Here is a 14663-nt window from a genome sequence, read left to right on the forward strand (position 1 = left end):
TAAAACAGGTCTCACCGAGTTGCCCAAGCTGGACTTAAAACTTGTGATTCTCAGACTAGGGTTGTGGCTCAGTGGTACAGCACTTGCCTAGCATGTGTGAGGCACTGGGTTTGATTCTCAGCACCACATATAAGTAAATAAATAAAATAAAGGTCCATCAACAATTAAAACAAACAAACAAAAAAAAAACCTTGTAATTCTCCTTGCCTCAGCATCCAGCTGCTTTTATGATTTTTAACAGAATGTCTTTTTTTTTAATTAAAGTAATCAAACACTCAAAATACAACTTACAGGAATGCCCCTACTAAAAGCAGTAGCAATGTATACCAAGAACCTTTTTTGATACCAAGAATTGAATCCAAGGGTGCTTAGCCACATCCCAGCCCTTTTTATTTTTTTGTTTTGAGACAGGGTCTCACTAAATTGCTGAGGCTGGCTTCGAACCTGCAATCCTACTGCCTCAGCCTCCTGAGCCACTGGGATTATAGGCAGGCACTATCATGCCTGGCTCAAGAACTTTAAAAAAAATTTTTTTTAGTTGTAGATAGACACATAATATCTTTATTTATTTGTATGTGGTGCTGAGGATGGAACTCAGTGCCTCACACATGTGAGGCAAGCGCTTTATCACTGAGCTACAGCCCCAATACTTCAAGAACTTTTTTAAATGGTCACATCTTTGATGGGATAAGTAGCTCACTGGCAGAGAACTTGCCTGGCACGTGCCATGCATTAGGTTCAATTCCCAGCATGTGTGCGTTCCTGCGCGCGCGCGCGCGCACACACACACACACACACACACACACACACAAAAACACACACACTCTCTGGCCTTAGAAGCGGACTAACAACTGAGAAAGATTACACCATAGGCTCAAAAGTTCTTGTGGCCAGGCATGGTGGCACACACCTGGAATGCCAGTGACTCAGGAGGCTGAGGTAAAATGATCACAAGTTCAAAGTCAGCCTCAGCAACTTGACAAGGCCCTAAGCAACTTAGAAAGACAACATCTGAAAATAAAAAGGACTGGGGATGTGGCTCAGTGGTTAAGTGCCCCTGGGTTCAATCCCCAGTACCAAATTTTTTTTTTTTAATTATTAAAGTTCTTGGGAGCCATATTATCCAGTTCAAATTTTTCACCACTTACTTGACGAGTTATCTCATGGAAACCAATTAACCTGTACCTCAGTTTCCCTATCTCAGATATTAGAAGGAGAAAAGGAATTAATAATATATATGAAGTACAGTGGCCTACGGTACACTGCATAGAGAAAGCACTCCATAAAGGCTGGTCAGAAATAGTAGAAGTAGTCAATCATCCTAAGGAAACAAGCAGCATGTGGAAAAATACCTTTTATACATGGAAAATATAGCTGGAAAAAAAAAAGAAACCACTATTAATAAAAGGACATAATTGTACGTGAGGCACTGGGTTTGACCCTCGGAACCACATAAAAAAAAAATAAAGGTATTATGTGCATCTATTAAAAAAAAAAGTCATGTCATGTTTTCACAGAATATTTAATGACATAGAAATAATACTAGATTTCAACGTTCCATTAAAAAAAACATGGCATATAACTGCACATCCATACAGCATGACCAAATTCTGATTTTTAAAATAAGTAGCAAAAAAATCATATAGTATTTGTGTGTGGTGTGTGTTGTGTGGAGCTGGGTACCCAAGGCCTCACATGTGTTAGGCAAGCACCTTACCACTGACCTATATCCCCAACCCAAAAAATTGTATAAATCACATTAAAACACATCCTAGCCCTCTCGAAGTGTTTATACAGTGAGTTAATGAAATCTGGAAGAAGTGAAGAATATAAGGGGAGGAAAATTAAGAGAAACAGGAAGCCAAGTAAGTTACTCTGGCATTGATAATTTTCCATTTATGCCCACCCCCACTCTCTTATCTCCAAAAGGATGAATGGCTACTTCCAAAAATAAACACGCCAGCATAAAACAAAATAAAAAATTAGTGAAGAGCAGACATCCACTACATTATACACTGCTATGAACTACACAGATGTCAGTTAAGAGTCAATTTTTTTTTTTTTTTAGAGAGAGAGAGAGAGAATTTTTTAATATTTATTTTTTAGTTTTCGGTGGACACAACATCTTTGTTTGTATGTGGTGCTGAGGGTTGAACCCGGGCCGCACACATGCCAGGCGAGTGCACTACTGCTTGAGCCACATCCCCAGCCCAAGAGTCAATTTTAATAGCAATAAAACACTATTTGGTCCATTTGCCTAAAGAGACCTTAAAGGTAGCTTTCTATTGGTGATCATCAGAGGATTAATCACTCCAAACTTTAAGGAGGTTAGAAACAAGACAAAAAGAAAAAACAATCTTTTCAAGGATGCAGATAAGTTACAAGCACTGCACAATTCCCCAGGGAGAACCCAAACCACAACCTAAATGGATCACTCCTTCCCAAAGACAGGAGAAGGTCCCACATCTCAGTACAGCGCAGCCCCTACCTCAGAGAGCAAGAAAAATCAGGTCCAGATATGAGGACAAGAGTTACTAAGAATGATCACAATTCCAGCTGTCCTAGCTCATTTTTATCACAGAGAGCTTCATGAATCATATATCACCTCGTTAAGAATACATCCTTCTCAAAAGTCCCTAACAAACTGGCCTGGGGTAAGACACCCAAGACTTCTGAGGAGAAAATCCCTGAACACCAATTATTGCTTTCAGCACTCAGTATCCTTGATAGTCTTATTTAAGCATTAAAATGGGCTCATTTAGAGAACTCTGCCTCTTTTGAGAATGTTTTCATTACTTAAATGTAATTCTCCCCCCATTGAGCAACTACATATAAGTACACTTTAATCTCAAATTCTAATTAGAAGATGGTATGTCATGAGTTATTCAAATATAATTTTCAGGGCTGGGGTTGTGGCTCAAGTGGTAGAGCACTTGCCTAGCACGCGTGAGGCACTGGGTTCGATTCTCAGCACCATATAAAAATAAAATACAGATATTGTATCCACCTAAAACTAAAAAATAAATATTTTTAAAAAATATATAATTTTCATATACATATTATTCACAATAGCTAACATCCACTGAACATGTGTTATATGCCAAAAAAATCTGTTTCTTAAGCAAGTTCTCATTTAATTCCCACCTCAACTTGTTAGGTTTTTTTTAAGATAAAGGAAAAGGTTACAAAAAGCCTTTTTTATTTTTTTTTATTTTTTTTAGCCACTGTTATTTTCAGCATTTCAAACTCTACCTGGCATATGAATGCATTCATTTATTTGTTGAAAAATAAACTAATTTCCCAAGACCAAGCAACTGGTAAGTGGTAGAGCTAGGATTCCAACACAAGTCAATCTAATTCCAGAGCCTAAGCTTTTAACTACTAGGCAAAAGCCACAAATCTGTGTAAGTGTGAGAGACATGTTCATTTTGATACAATTTCAAACTTGTAGAAAAGTTCCAGATTGTATAAGGAACTCCAATGTACTGTTTACCCTGACTAATTGTTTACACTGTGCCCCTCTGTAAACCTTTTATGTTCAACAGGTCAAGCAAATCAGTGTATACTAAAGGAACCAATCTCCTTTTCCCTAACCCTTCCTTATCCCTTCTTGTCTGTACTCCGACCAACTGGCATCTTCATTCCTAGTTCTAATCCTCCTGTCAACATTCCCCCTGCTGCTGCCCTCTCTCCAAAACCTCCATCCCTAGCACTGCCCTAAAGGCCAGCCCCTTCCTGTCCTCTGCCCTGAGCCTGTAGTCATGTGTATACAAAATGTGCACAAAGTCAACTGCAAAAAGGAAGCAGTATTCTCAGGGAATCAAGCTGATAAAGTCATTACAAAGAATGGTGAATTAAACAAGTATATATTTAAGATCAGAGATTAGCTTGAAGTAAAATTCTTGAAAATGCTGTAAACAGACAAAATAGAAATAGATACCAAAAATACATATTCCAACTTTAGAAAATGACAGGAATGCAAAAGATTTTCACTGTTAAAATAATATATACAACCAGCCAGGCATGGTGGTGCACATCTGTAATCCCTACAGCTCAGGAGGCTGAGGCAGGATAGCAAGTTCAAAGCCAGCCTCAGAAACTTAGTGAGGCCTTAAGCAATTCAGCAAGACCCTGTCTCTAAGTAAAATATTTTTTAAAAGGGTTGGGGATGTGGCTCAGTGCTTAAGTGCCCCTGGGTTCAATTCCTGGTACCCCCCCCCCCAAAAATAATAAATAAATAAATGATTGGAAAAGAAAAAAAAAATATATATATATATATATACACACACATACATATTTAAAAGTCATGGGGCAGGGGCTGGAGATGTGGCTCAAGTGGTAACGCGCTCCCCTGGCATGCGCGGGGCCCTGGGTTCAATCCTCAGCAACACATAAAATAAAATAAAGATGTTGTGCCCACCGAATACTGAAAAATAAATTTAAAAATAAATAAATAAATAAAAAATAAAAGTCATGGGGGCTAGGGTTTAGCTCAGTAGAAAAGTACTTGCCTAGCATATGTGAGGCACTGGGTTCAATTCTCAGCACCACATAAAATAAATAAAATAAAAGTCCATAACCAACTAAAAAATATTTTTAAAAAAAGTAATGGACATCATTATAGAAAAAAGAATTCTGGTTTTATGGCAGTTTCTTCAATGGTCAATTTTTTCTATTACATTTGTCTAAATTCATATCCTTCTGGCTTACCTAATACGTGCTAAGTATAAAAAATGTGGACAGAAGGGAGGATAACAGTAAAAACAAAGGCCACCTTGATTTCTCCCCTAAGGGCAGCCACTGTTAACATTTTAACATGTTTAAATATGTTCTGGGGGGGCCAGGATTGTGGCTCAGTGGTAGAGTGCTTGGCTAGCATGCATGAGGCACCAGGTTCGAACTCTGGCACCACATTAAAAATAAACAAATAAATAAAAGTATTGTGTCCACCTACAACTAAAAAACAAAAATAAAAAATATGTTCTGGGGGCTGGGAGACTGTGGCTCAGCGGTAGCACACTTGCCTGGCATGTGTGAGGCACTGGGTTCGATTCTCAGTACCACGTATAAAAATAAAGGCCTATCACAACTAAAAAAATTAAAAAAAAAAAAATGTTCTGGGAGCTGGTAGAGTGCTCACCTAGGACGTATAAAGCACTGGGTTCAATCCTCAGCACCACATAAAAATAAAAAAAAATACAGATGCTGTGTCCACCTAAAGTTAAAAAATAAATATTTAAAAAAAATATATATATATATATGTTCTGGGGCTGGGATTGTGGCTCAGTGGTAGAGCGCTTACCTGACATGTGTGAGGCACTGGGTTCGATTCTCAGCAAATAAATGAATAAAATAAAGGTCTATCAACAACTAAAAAAATAGTTTTAAAAAAATGTGTTCTGGTCATGCACAGTAGCACATGACCATCATCCCAGCTATCAGGTGGCTGTGGGAATAGGATCACAAGATGGAAGCCAGCCTGAGCAACTTAGTGGAACCTTGTCTAAAAATTAAATTTAAAAAGAGCAAGGGCATCTCACTCCAGTCAGAATGGCAGCTAGTATGAAGACAAACAACAAAAAGCACTGGCGAGAATGTGGGGGAAAAGGCACACTCATATACTGCTGGTGGGACTGCAAACTGGTGCAGCCAATATGGAAAGAAGTATGGAGATTCCCTGGAAAATAGGGAACCACCATTGCCAGCTATCCCTCTCCTCAGTCTACCTAAAGGACTTAAAATCAGCATACTATAGGGACACAGCCACATCAATGTTTATAGCAGTACAATTCACAATAACTAAACTGTGGAACCAACCAAGATGCCCTTCAGTAGATGAATGGATAAAAAAAAGTGGCATATATACACAATGGAATATTACTCAGCAATAAAAGAGAATAAAATCATGGCATTTGCAGGTAAATGGATGGAGTTAGAGAAGATAATGCTAAGTGAAGTTAGCCAATCCCAAAAATCCAAATGCCGAATGTTTTCTGATATAAGGAGGCTGATTCATAGTCTGGGAAGGAGGGGGAGCATGGGAGGAATAGAAAAACTCTATAGATAGGGCAGAGGGATGGAAGGGGAAGGGAGGGGCAGGGGGTTAGAAATGATTGTGGAATGTGATGGACATCATTATCCAAAGTACATGTATGAAGACACGAATTGGTGTGAATATACTTTGTATACAACCAGAGATATGAAAAATTTGTGCTCTATATGTGTAATATGAATTGTAATGCACTCCACTCTCATATATAAATACAAAAATCAATCAATAAATAAAAGAGCAAGGGATGTAGTTCAGTGGTAAAGCACTTGCCTAGCATGTTGTTCAAACCCCAGTACCACAAAAAATGTGTGTGTGTTTATATACACATATATTTTTATCTATCATATTATGCATATGATATTCTATATATTAATCTGTTATGTTAATAATCATATTCTGTATATACATACATTATGATTATTAACCTAACAGATTAATGGGTTTCAGAGTGTCATTTCCATATATGCATCCTAACCAATTTGTACATGACAATTTTCAATAATCTAATGCTCCCAACTCAACCATAAAGTTGGCTGAAGGTGCAGCTCAGTGTGGTCCAAGTGCTTACTTAGCAATACCCCAAGTGAGTTACCAGCTAACCTACTCTATACTTTCACTGCCACTATTTTAGGTATTTCTTGCCTACTGATGACAGTGACAATACAGGAATAGCAACACCACTGGAGAAGCAAGGTGATAATATTCAATACAGTGATCTCCTACCAGGGTATCTGAGAGGTCTAACATGCTATTTGAAAAAGAAAGGGCAACAGATTAATCCATGAGAGCCTCTGATGGATTATGTAGCAACTAGCATGGATGAAGGGCCAGAAGCCCATCCAGGTAGGCTTGGAGGAGGTGGCAGGCTCTGTGTTATGAAGAAGCAAGCACCCTCCATCAGGAGGTGCTACAGACTGTAGAAAGCAAGGTGCTTTACAATGGGATTTTATTTTACCTCAAAATAAAACATTGATTCTACCACTGGGATACACAAGAAAAACAATTAGACTGTTTTAAGGACAAAAGACATAATGCTTAGAGATGGGTTTACCGAAATGTGAACTTTACTTCATATGTAATGAATTTTAGGTGATATAGGACATGATGATAGATGATACATTGTTTAACATCAAATTCCACAGCAAAAATTATCCCTTTCCAATTCTTTTTCAATTTTCAGAATCTATTAAAGAGAACGTCTCACATAGATTATAGTTTATCCATCGTCTCCCTACCTGCTCATCTCCCATTTAAGTAAAGAAAAGCTGGGTCCCAGTCTCAGATCCTTCCATTGGGCAATGGTCACTTGCTAGGAAATAATGTTATTTTATTTGCTGAGAAGCTATATAACCTTTGTGGTTACAAGAAGGGGATTTAAAGTAAACTGCTGTCACTTGGTAAATGTAACCAATTACTTCATTGCTCTGTGCCACTTCCCTGCCTTCAAAATGAGGATAAATAGCATTTAACTCATGGAATTGGTGTAAGGATTAAATTAATTACTCCATACACAGTGCCCTGAACTTAAATATGTAATAAGCAATGTTATTGTTGTCATGCAACTGGTTTTGATTTTGTCTTGATAATTTTTTAACAGTAATACAAGTTTTCCTTTTATAATGATAACCAAAAGTTTCTTTCTTGACTAAATTGATTGAAATGATGTTGTGGCTTGAATATAGTCCCCAAATTTCTTGTGTTAGAAACTTAATGCCCACATTCATATGTTAATTTTATCTGAGATGAGATCTCCTGAGGGGTAATGAATAGATTAGCTCATTCATGGATTAATGTGTTATCAAGGGAGTGGCTTTGTAATAAAAGCATGATTCCTCTGGAACACTTGCTGTCTCAGCATGTGATACCCTACCATGCTATACTGCATCAAGACGGCCCTCTCCAGATGCTGACCAGATTCCAGTACAATGCTCTTGAACTTCCCTGCCTCAGAACTGTGAGAAAGTACACCTCTGTTCTTTATCAGTTAGCCAGTCTCAGCTATTTTGTTACAGATTTGTTACTGGTTTGTAACAGAAAACAAACCAGTGAAAAACCAGCCTCTACCTCAGAGCAAAGCCTGTCCAAGGAAGGGGGCGTGACCCTTGTCCTTGGAAAGACCCACAGAGCACTCCTAGGCATACCCACCCTGCTGAGTTGTTTATCTACAAATAACAGGAGAGATCTGCTGTGCCAGGTGTCCCTGACTCAGTCAGGCTAGGTGGTGACCCATAGCAACCCCCTAGCAACCACCAATCGCATGAGACAGGGAAAATACCTTGGATGCCAGATGATCCTCCCAGTAGTTTATGGTGGTTGATAACATGTTGGGAAACCATGTAATTCAGCATGTACACCCCACGTGGCCTAAATCAATCATTTCAAATGAATCCCTCTCTTGAACTAACCAATCACCCTTACCTAACTTGTTCTCGCCAGTGAATGGGATAATCATGTTTTAGAGTTATTTTATGATTTTTCTGCGGTGTGTGATGATTTGCTAAGAGATGCTATGATGCATGTGAAGTCCCTGCCTTCCCCAAAGACTGTATAAAACTGCTGCAAACCCTGGGCTCGGGGCCTCTCAGCATTACCAGTTGCTGTGCGCGCGCGCGGAGGACTGAGCTAGCTTGCAATAAACACCTCTTTGCTGCTTACATCAATCTTGGTCTCTGGTGGTCTTTTGGGGGTCCCGAATTCGAGCATAACACCAGGACAGGTAAGAAAAAAACTGAGTTAATATAAAGAAAAGCATACAGTACAAAATGAGCCTCAACCCAAGATCCACTCACAAAGACTGGACCAAACTACCCAGAAATAATGTTTTTTTTCCTCTCTTCAAAAGCTTAGTTTTTCCCCAAAATGAGGCTCTACCAACTTTTTTACTATGACTCAAGACTCCTCCATATGCCTAGCAGGAGGAGATTCATGATTTCTCATGAAGGCATGAGACAGGTGCAACTCCACTCACATAAATCCACTTTCTATAACTTCTCTTTCCACCCAGCCTTATGGTTACCTGACCCAAGACAGCTAGAGGACTGAGTGTTCTCGCCGCACACTGGAACCCCATGAGAAGCACTTGGGCAAGAGCCAACTGACCTTCAGGGCTTTGAAGATGACCCCAGGATGTCGGGGTGAACGGGTGGTGTTGTTCTCTAGCTGCTGCTCCAAAGCACGACGAAGCCCAGAAAAGTCTGTGGGGGGATTGTAAGTCCTCGTTCCCTTGTAGTGAATGGAGCTAAAAGCTTCAGGGAAGCGACCCAGCTTCCGGAACCGGTCCTGGATGAGCTTCTCTGGCACCTCTGACAGGTGATCTATACAAGCAGAAAGGAACATATGAGCAGTGAATCCCCTGAGTTCAATCCTCAGAATCTGTGTTCTTAGGTGCACACACACCTACACCCACACACGCACACTATAAAACTAAGAAATAGCCAGGCACAGTGGTGCAAATCTGTAATCCCAACTACTTTGGAGGCTAAGGCAGGAGCATCAGAAGTTCAAAGCCAGCCTTAGCAACTTTCTAAAAAGAAAAATCTAGCCAGGGATGTTGGCAAATGCCCAAAATTCCAGCTATTCAGGAGGCTGAAGAAGGAGGATTATCAAGTTGGAGGCCAGCCTGGACAACCTAGTAAGACCCTGTTGCATGATAAAAAATAAAAAAGGGCTAGGAGTGTTGCTCAGTGAAAGAGCTTTCCTCAGTTCAATCCCCAGTACTGGGGAAAAGACAAAACTAAGTAAAAATTTTTAAAAATTGAGTAAATAAAAAATTCTACACGTCAAAGCATAACAGTGAACATCTTTGGGCTCAGCTCTCCTCTATTCCCCAGAGGTAACTGGAGTTCAATGTTAGAGACATTTTTTGCCTCTGACCAGATATACTTGGAATGTTATTACTTTATAATATACTGTATCTGTCCTTGTTATGAAATTCTCTCCCATATGGAGATATTTAACCAGTCATCTACTAATAAGTATTTAAAATTCTATACTTTGAAAGGTTTAAAATTATAAAAATCATTTTTTGTGGTTCATAGCTATTACACAAATGTCATTTTGCATTTTCCTTGTAAACTTTATAACTGTTGCCTATTAATGTTTTGCAGAGGTACTGCTGCTAATAAAACAACTTGAGTTAATTTGAGATAATATTATCTGTTATAAGTGATGGCATATTAACACTGAATTCCAGTACTAATACTTCATGCTTTGAATATAGACCTTGCTTCTCTGCCACTGCAGAGAAGGATAGGTTTCTTTCTCTTCCTCTCTCCCTGCTCCTCCCTAATCTCTACCCCTCCCTAATCTCAGGGGAAACAGGATTACCTTTCTTCCCCATTTTAGGTAGATTTATCTGTCCTTGTACACACCTGCCACAGGAATAAGTAATCTAGACTTGGGGAAGGCACCAGAAGATCTCAGAAATGACTATCTCCCAAATTAGCAAGTGAATTACAACTCCAATAAAGAACACAGGGAATGTAACCTTTGAATCACCTCTTTAAAAGCCCCCTGTTCCTGCTGAATGGGAGAAAGAATCACAGCCTTTAGGACAGGAGTCCCCTGTGCTTCTCCTCCTCTGCTAACAGAACAATTTTTTTTCCTTATTCTCAAATAAATAAAACAAAATTCGATATTTGCGCTGGGCATGGTGATGCATGCCACTGTCCCAGTGGCTCTAAAGAGGCTGCGGCAGGAGGATTCCAATTTAAAAGCCAGCCTCAACAACTTAGGGAGGCCTGTCTCAAAAAAATAAATAAATAAATAAAGAGGGCTGGGGATGTGGTCCAGTGGATGAGGGCCCCTAAATTCAATCCCTAATACCAAAAAATAAATAAATTAAAATAAAATTCTATACTTGGAAAATTCTGGTCTTATATGATGAAGCTGTGGGCAAAGATTGTGGTTCAAGTGAATTCAATAAGCAGTGTGGGACTAAAGTAATATTTTTAAACAACAAAATCACTCCAATTAAAACTTAATTAGCACCAGGTACAGTGGTGCATACCTTTATCTCAGCAACTTGGAAAAGCCCTAAGCAATTCAGCCAGAGCCATCTCTAATAAAATATTTTAAAAGGCTAGGGATGTAGCTCTGTGGTTAAGCACCCCTAGTTCAATCCTTGGTTAACACCCCCCTCCAAAAAAAAAAAACTTAATTAGCTCAAATTTAAGGTATAGACAGTAAAGAAAAGTAACCAAAATTCTGTAGTCATTCCCTACACTCACCTCATCTTGAATTTTTTCCAGTGGCTGCTACCTTTGAAGGGAGTAGCAGAAAAGGCCCTGGGGACAGCCCATCAGTCACAGGCTTCTCCTTAAGCCACCCAGGAGCCACCACTTCCGCGTAATATCAGCTCTGTCCCTGAACATGTAACCACTACTGCACATTTAAAAACCCAAGTACAGGTTCAACATCCCAAATCTGAAAATCTGAAACCTGACATGCTCCAAATTCTGAAGTTTTTCAGCATTAGATGTTAGAGCATTTCCAACTTCAGATTTTTAGATTAGGGATACTCCACTAGTAAACTCTATGCAAATATTCCAAATTCCTAAATCTGAAACACTTTTGGTCACAAGCATTTTTTTTTATTAGTTGCTCATGACAATACAATGACCTTGACATATCATACATTTAAATCACATGGGGTATGAATTCTCATTTTTCCAAGTGTACAGGTTGCAGAATCACATTGGTTATACGGCCACGTATTTGCATACAGCAAGCATTTTGGATAAGGGGATACTCAACCTGTAATTCCTTTTCTGAATACCCTCCTACCTAGTAATCCTTCATCTAGAAAAGTAATAAGATCAATCAGAAAACCAGAAATTCTATAAGACAGCTATTCAGAAAGAGAAAATCCAATCATCAGTTTGTTCACAACTCTGGGACCCCTCTTACTGGCATAAAATCTGGCTGCCCTGGTTCTATCTTGAGGTTTCAAGAAGCTACAATGGAAAAAAAAAAAAAGAAGCTACAATGGTATTCCAGAAATAAATCTGGACTTATGAGTTAAAGACCTTGACTTGAATACCATTTTGCTAGAACCTCATTTATTAAATAATTTAAGAGCTCTCTGAGTTCTGTAAAATGGGGTTCCAACTGACTTGAGCTCAGTAACCAAGATGTAATTAGTTAGCATTTATATTAAAAACATATAGCATACTACATGGTCAAAGCAAATAAATAAATAGCTTCTGAAAATCTTGTTATTTCAAAATCCTGAACTGGAAATTAAAACTACCCCTTAAAGTTATAAAGATCCAACATGGCACAGAGTATCAGTCACAGAAGGCATCTTAAGCCATCAATCTTACCTCCTTTCCTTACCTTATAGTACTTGCTAATGACTCTCTTCTTCCACTTGTAGAACATTTCAGTTCTCATCTTCCAACAAGTCCTGAGTCACTGAGACCACCACAATCAACCAGTACTTGGTTTATCAGATCAATCTCCTTTAAACCCTAGTCTGTCTAGTATCCTCCTGCTGCCACTGCCCTGTCCCAGTCCCTACCTCTTCTCACCCAAGTACTAGGAAAACCTCCTAACTGGCCTGCACACCTCCAGACAAGCCCCTCTAATTCACCCTCCAGTAGGATGCCAAGGGAGCTTTTGAAAATAAGATCTGATCATATAACTCTAGGGGCTCCTGTCTTACTTGAGAACTCAGTCCATGGCTACCCATGGTCTAATCCCCAAGTAGCTCCACCATCCCCTCCTTTACATAAGATATGTTTCAAACACACAAAAGTTCTGTTCATTCAGCACATGTCTGTGTGTCAAACACTCAGCCAGGATCTTTAGACCAAGCAGTGAATAAAGCAGACAATGTCCTTGCCCTCATGCTGATTCCATTCTAATAATGGGAAAAGACCAATGACAAATGAAAACACACAATGATTTCAGATATAACAGATGCCCTGGGATAAGAGTAAAAGAACTGAGGAGTAGGAGGGACCACATTACAGGGGTAGTCAGGAAAGGCTCCACAGAGAAATTGAGTTGAAACTGAGAGACAAATGGCTAGTTGGGGCAGAGTAGTCCAGGTAGACAGAGTAGTATATGCAAAGGTGTGAACACAGAAAAGGCAGTGTAGGCTGGGCACAGTATTACACGTCTATAATGCCAGCAGCTCTGGAGGCTAAAGCAGGAGGACTACAAGTTCAAGGCCAGCCTGAGCAGCTTAGCAATACCCTGTCTCAAAACACAAAAAAGGGATGTGGACATAGTTCAGTGGTAAAGAACCCCTAAGTTCCATCCCCAGTACTGGTGGGGGGCAGATGTGGAGCAGGCGAGGATGTGGCTAGTGGGGGAATGTGTCTATTATGTGCACTGGCACACATTCATGGGCACAAGCAGACATGGGTACACTCACTCAAAGTGGAAGAGTGAAGAGGTAACTACAGAAGGATGTCAGCGACACAGGTAGGACACCAATGTTTAGGATTTTAGAATATGTTTCAGTGAAACTAAAAGTCAATGACAAGTTGCAAGCAAGAAGATTACATATCTTAATTATACATTGTTTTTAAAAGAGATCACTAGGATGTCAAGATCATTGTACTGTCATGTGTAACTAATTAAAACAAATTTAAAAATAAATAGATATATAGATAGATAATTAGATAAATAAATAAAAAGAGATCACTAGGGATGTGATCACTAGGGATGCTGGGTAGAGAATGCATCAAAGGAGACAGAAATGGAGTTTTGGAAGCTATTGAGAGCCTCCTCCAGTTCCCTGAATACAACTTGCTCCTTGAAACCACCTGCTCTTCTTAGAATAGCCCTCCTCCCCTCCTCTACCTAGCCAAGACTCAGAGTGCGATCAACACCTCCTCTGACATCCCATTATGAGGTCTAACAACTCTCCTCTGCACTCCCAGTTCCAGTGCCTACAACTGTTATGGACAGAAAACCAGGTGGTCTCTCCAATTAGACTGTAAGTTATTCAAGCGTGGGAACTTTTTTTTTGTTTTTAGCCAGTGCCCTAGTGCTCAGCAAATGACATGCACACTCAATCCATTCTGCTGACTGAATGAGTAGGTGAATGATGTAATTGTTTAACGAACCACGCTGCCATCCTTCGGGCATCCCATCACTGTGTTGCACCTGCTCCCTCACCTCTCACTTGGGTGATGATCTCTCACTTGGGTGATGATGTTACTCGGGATTTCTCTAATAGAAACACAAAAACTTTTTTTTTTTTTTTCTTTTTGGGACCAGATATTGAACTCAGGTGCTTAACCACTGAGCCACATCCCCAGCGTCCCTCTTTTTATTTTATTTTTTGTATTTTATGTAGAGACAGAGTCTCACTGAATTGCTTAGGGCCTCACTAAGTTGCTGAGGCTGGCTTTGAACTCATGAGCCTCTTGTCTTAGCCTCCTGAGCCACTGGGATTACAGGTGTATGCCACCGGGCCTGGCTCAAAAGAACTTTTACACATACATCATCTGCTGCTTACCTGTAAAGACATCCATGCACTCCACTTTCTCCTGTTGATGGATGAACTGTCCATGTTCCTAAGGCCAATTCTTCCACCTGTGCATCCCTCCAATTATTGTTCCTGTTTTTTTTCTGCACCTGTCTTGTTCCCTCTCTA

The 14663-nt window shown here is 39.6% G+C and overlaps 1 protein-coding gene across 1 annotated transcript in view; it reads right to left on the minus strand.

The window, feature by feature from the left end:
- Positions 1-14663, minus strand: part of Zfyve1 (zinc finger FYVE-type containing 1) — a 60787-nt gene that overhangs the window by 19505 nt on the left and 26619 nt on the right. Inside the window, exon 4 of the mRNA XM_015493579.2 lies at positions 9152-9366. Coding sequence (XP_015349065.1) covers positions 9152-9366 — 215 coding nt within the window. The remainder of the gene's footprint in view (positions 1-9151; positions 9367-14663) is intronic.

Source organism: Marmota marmota, unplaced genomic scaffold (genome assembly GCF_001458135.2).
Source record: "Marmota marmota marmota unplaced genomic scaffold, marMar, whole genome shotgun sequence".
In the NCBI taxonomy this organism is placed as follows: domain Eukaryota; kingdom Metazoa; phylum Chordata; class Mammalia; order Rodentia; family Sciuridae; genus Marmota; species Marmota marmota.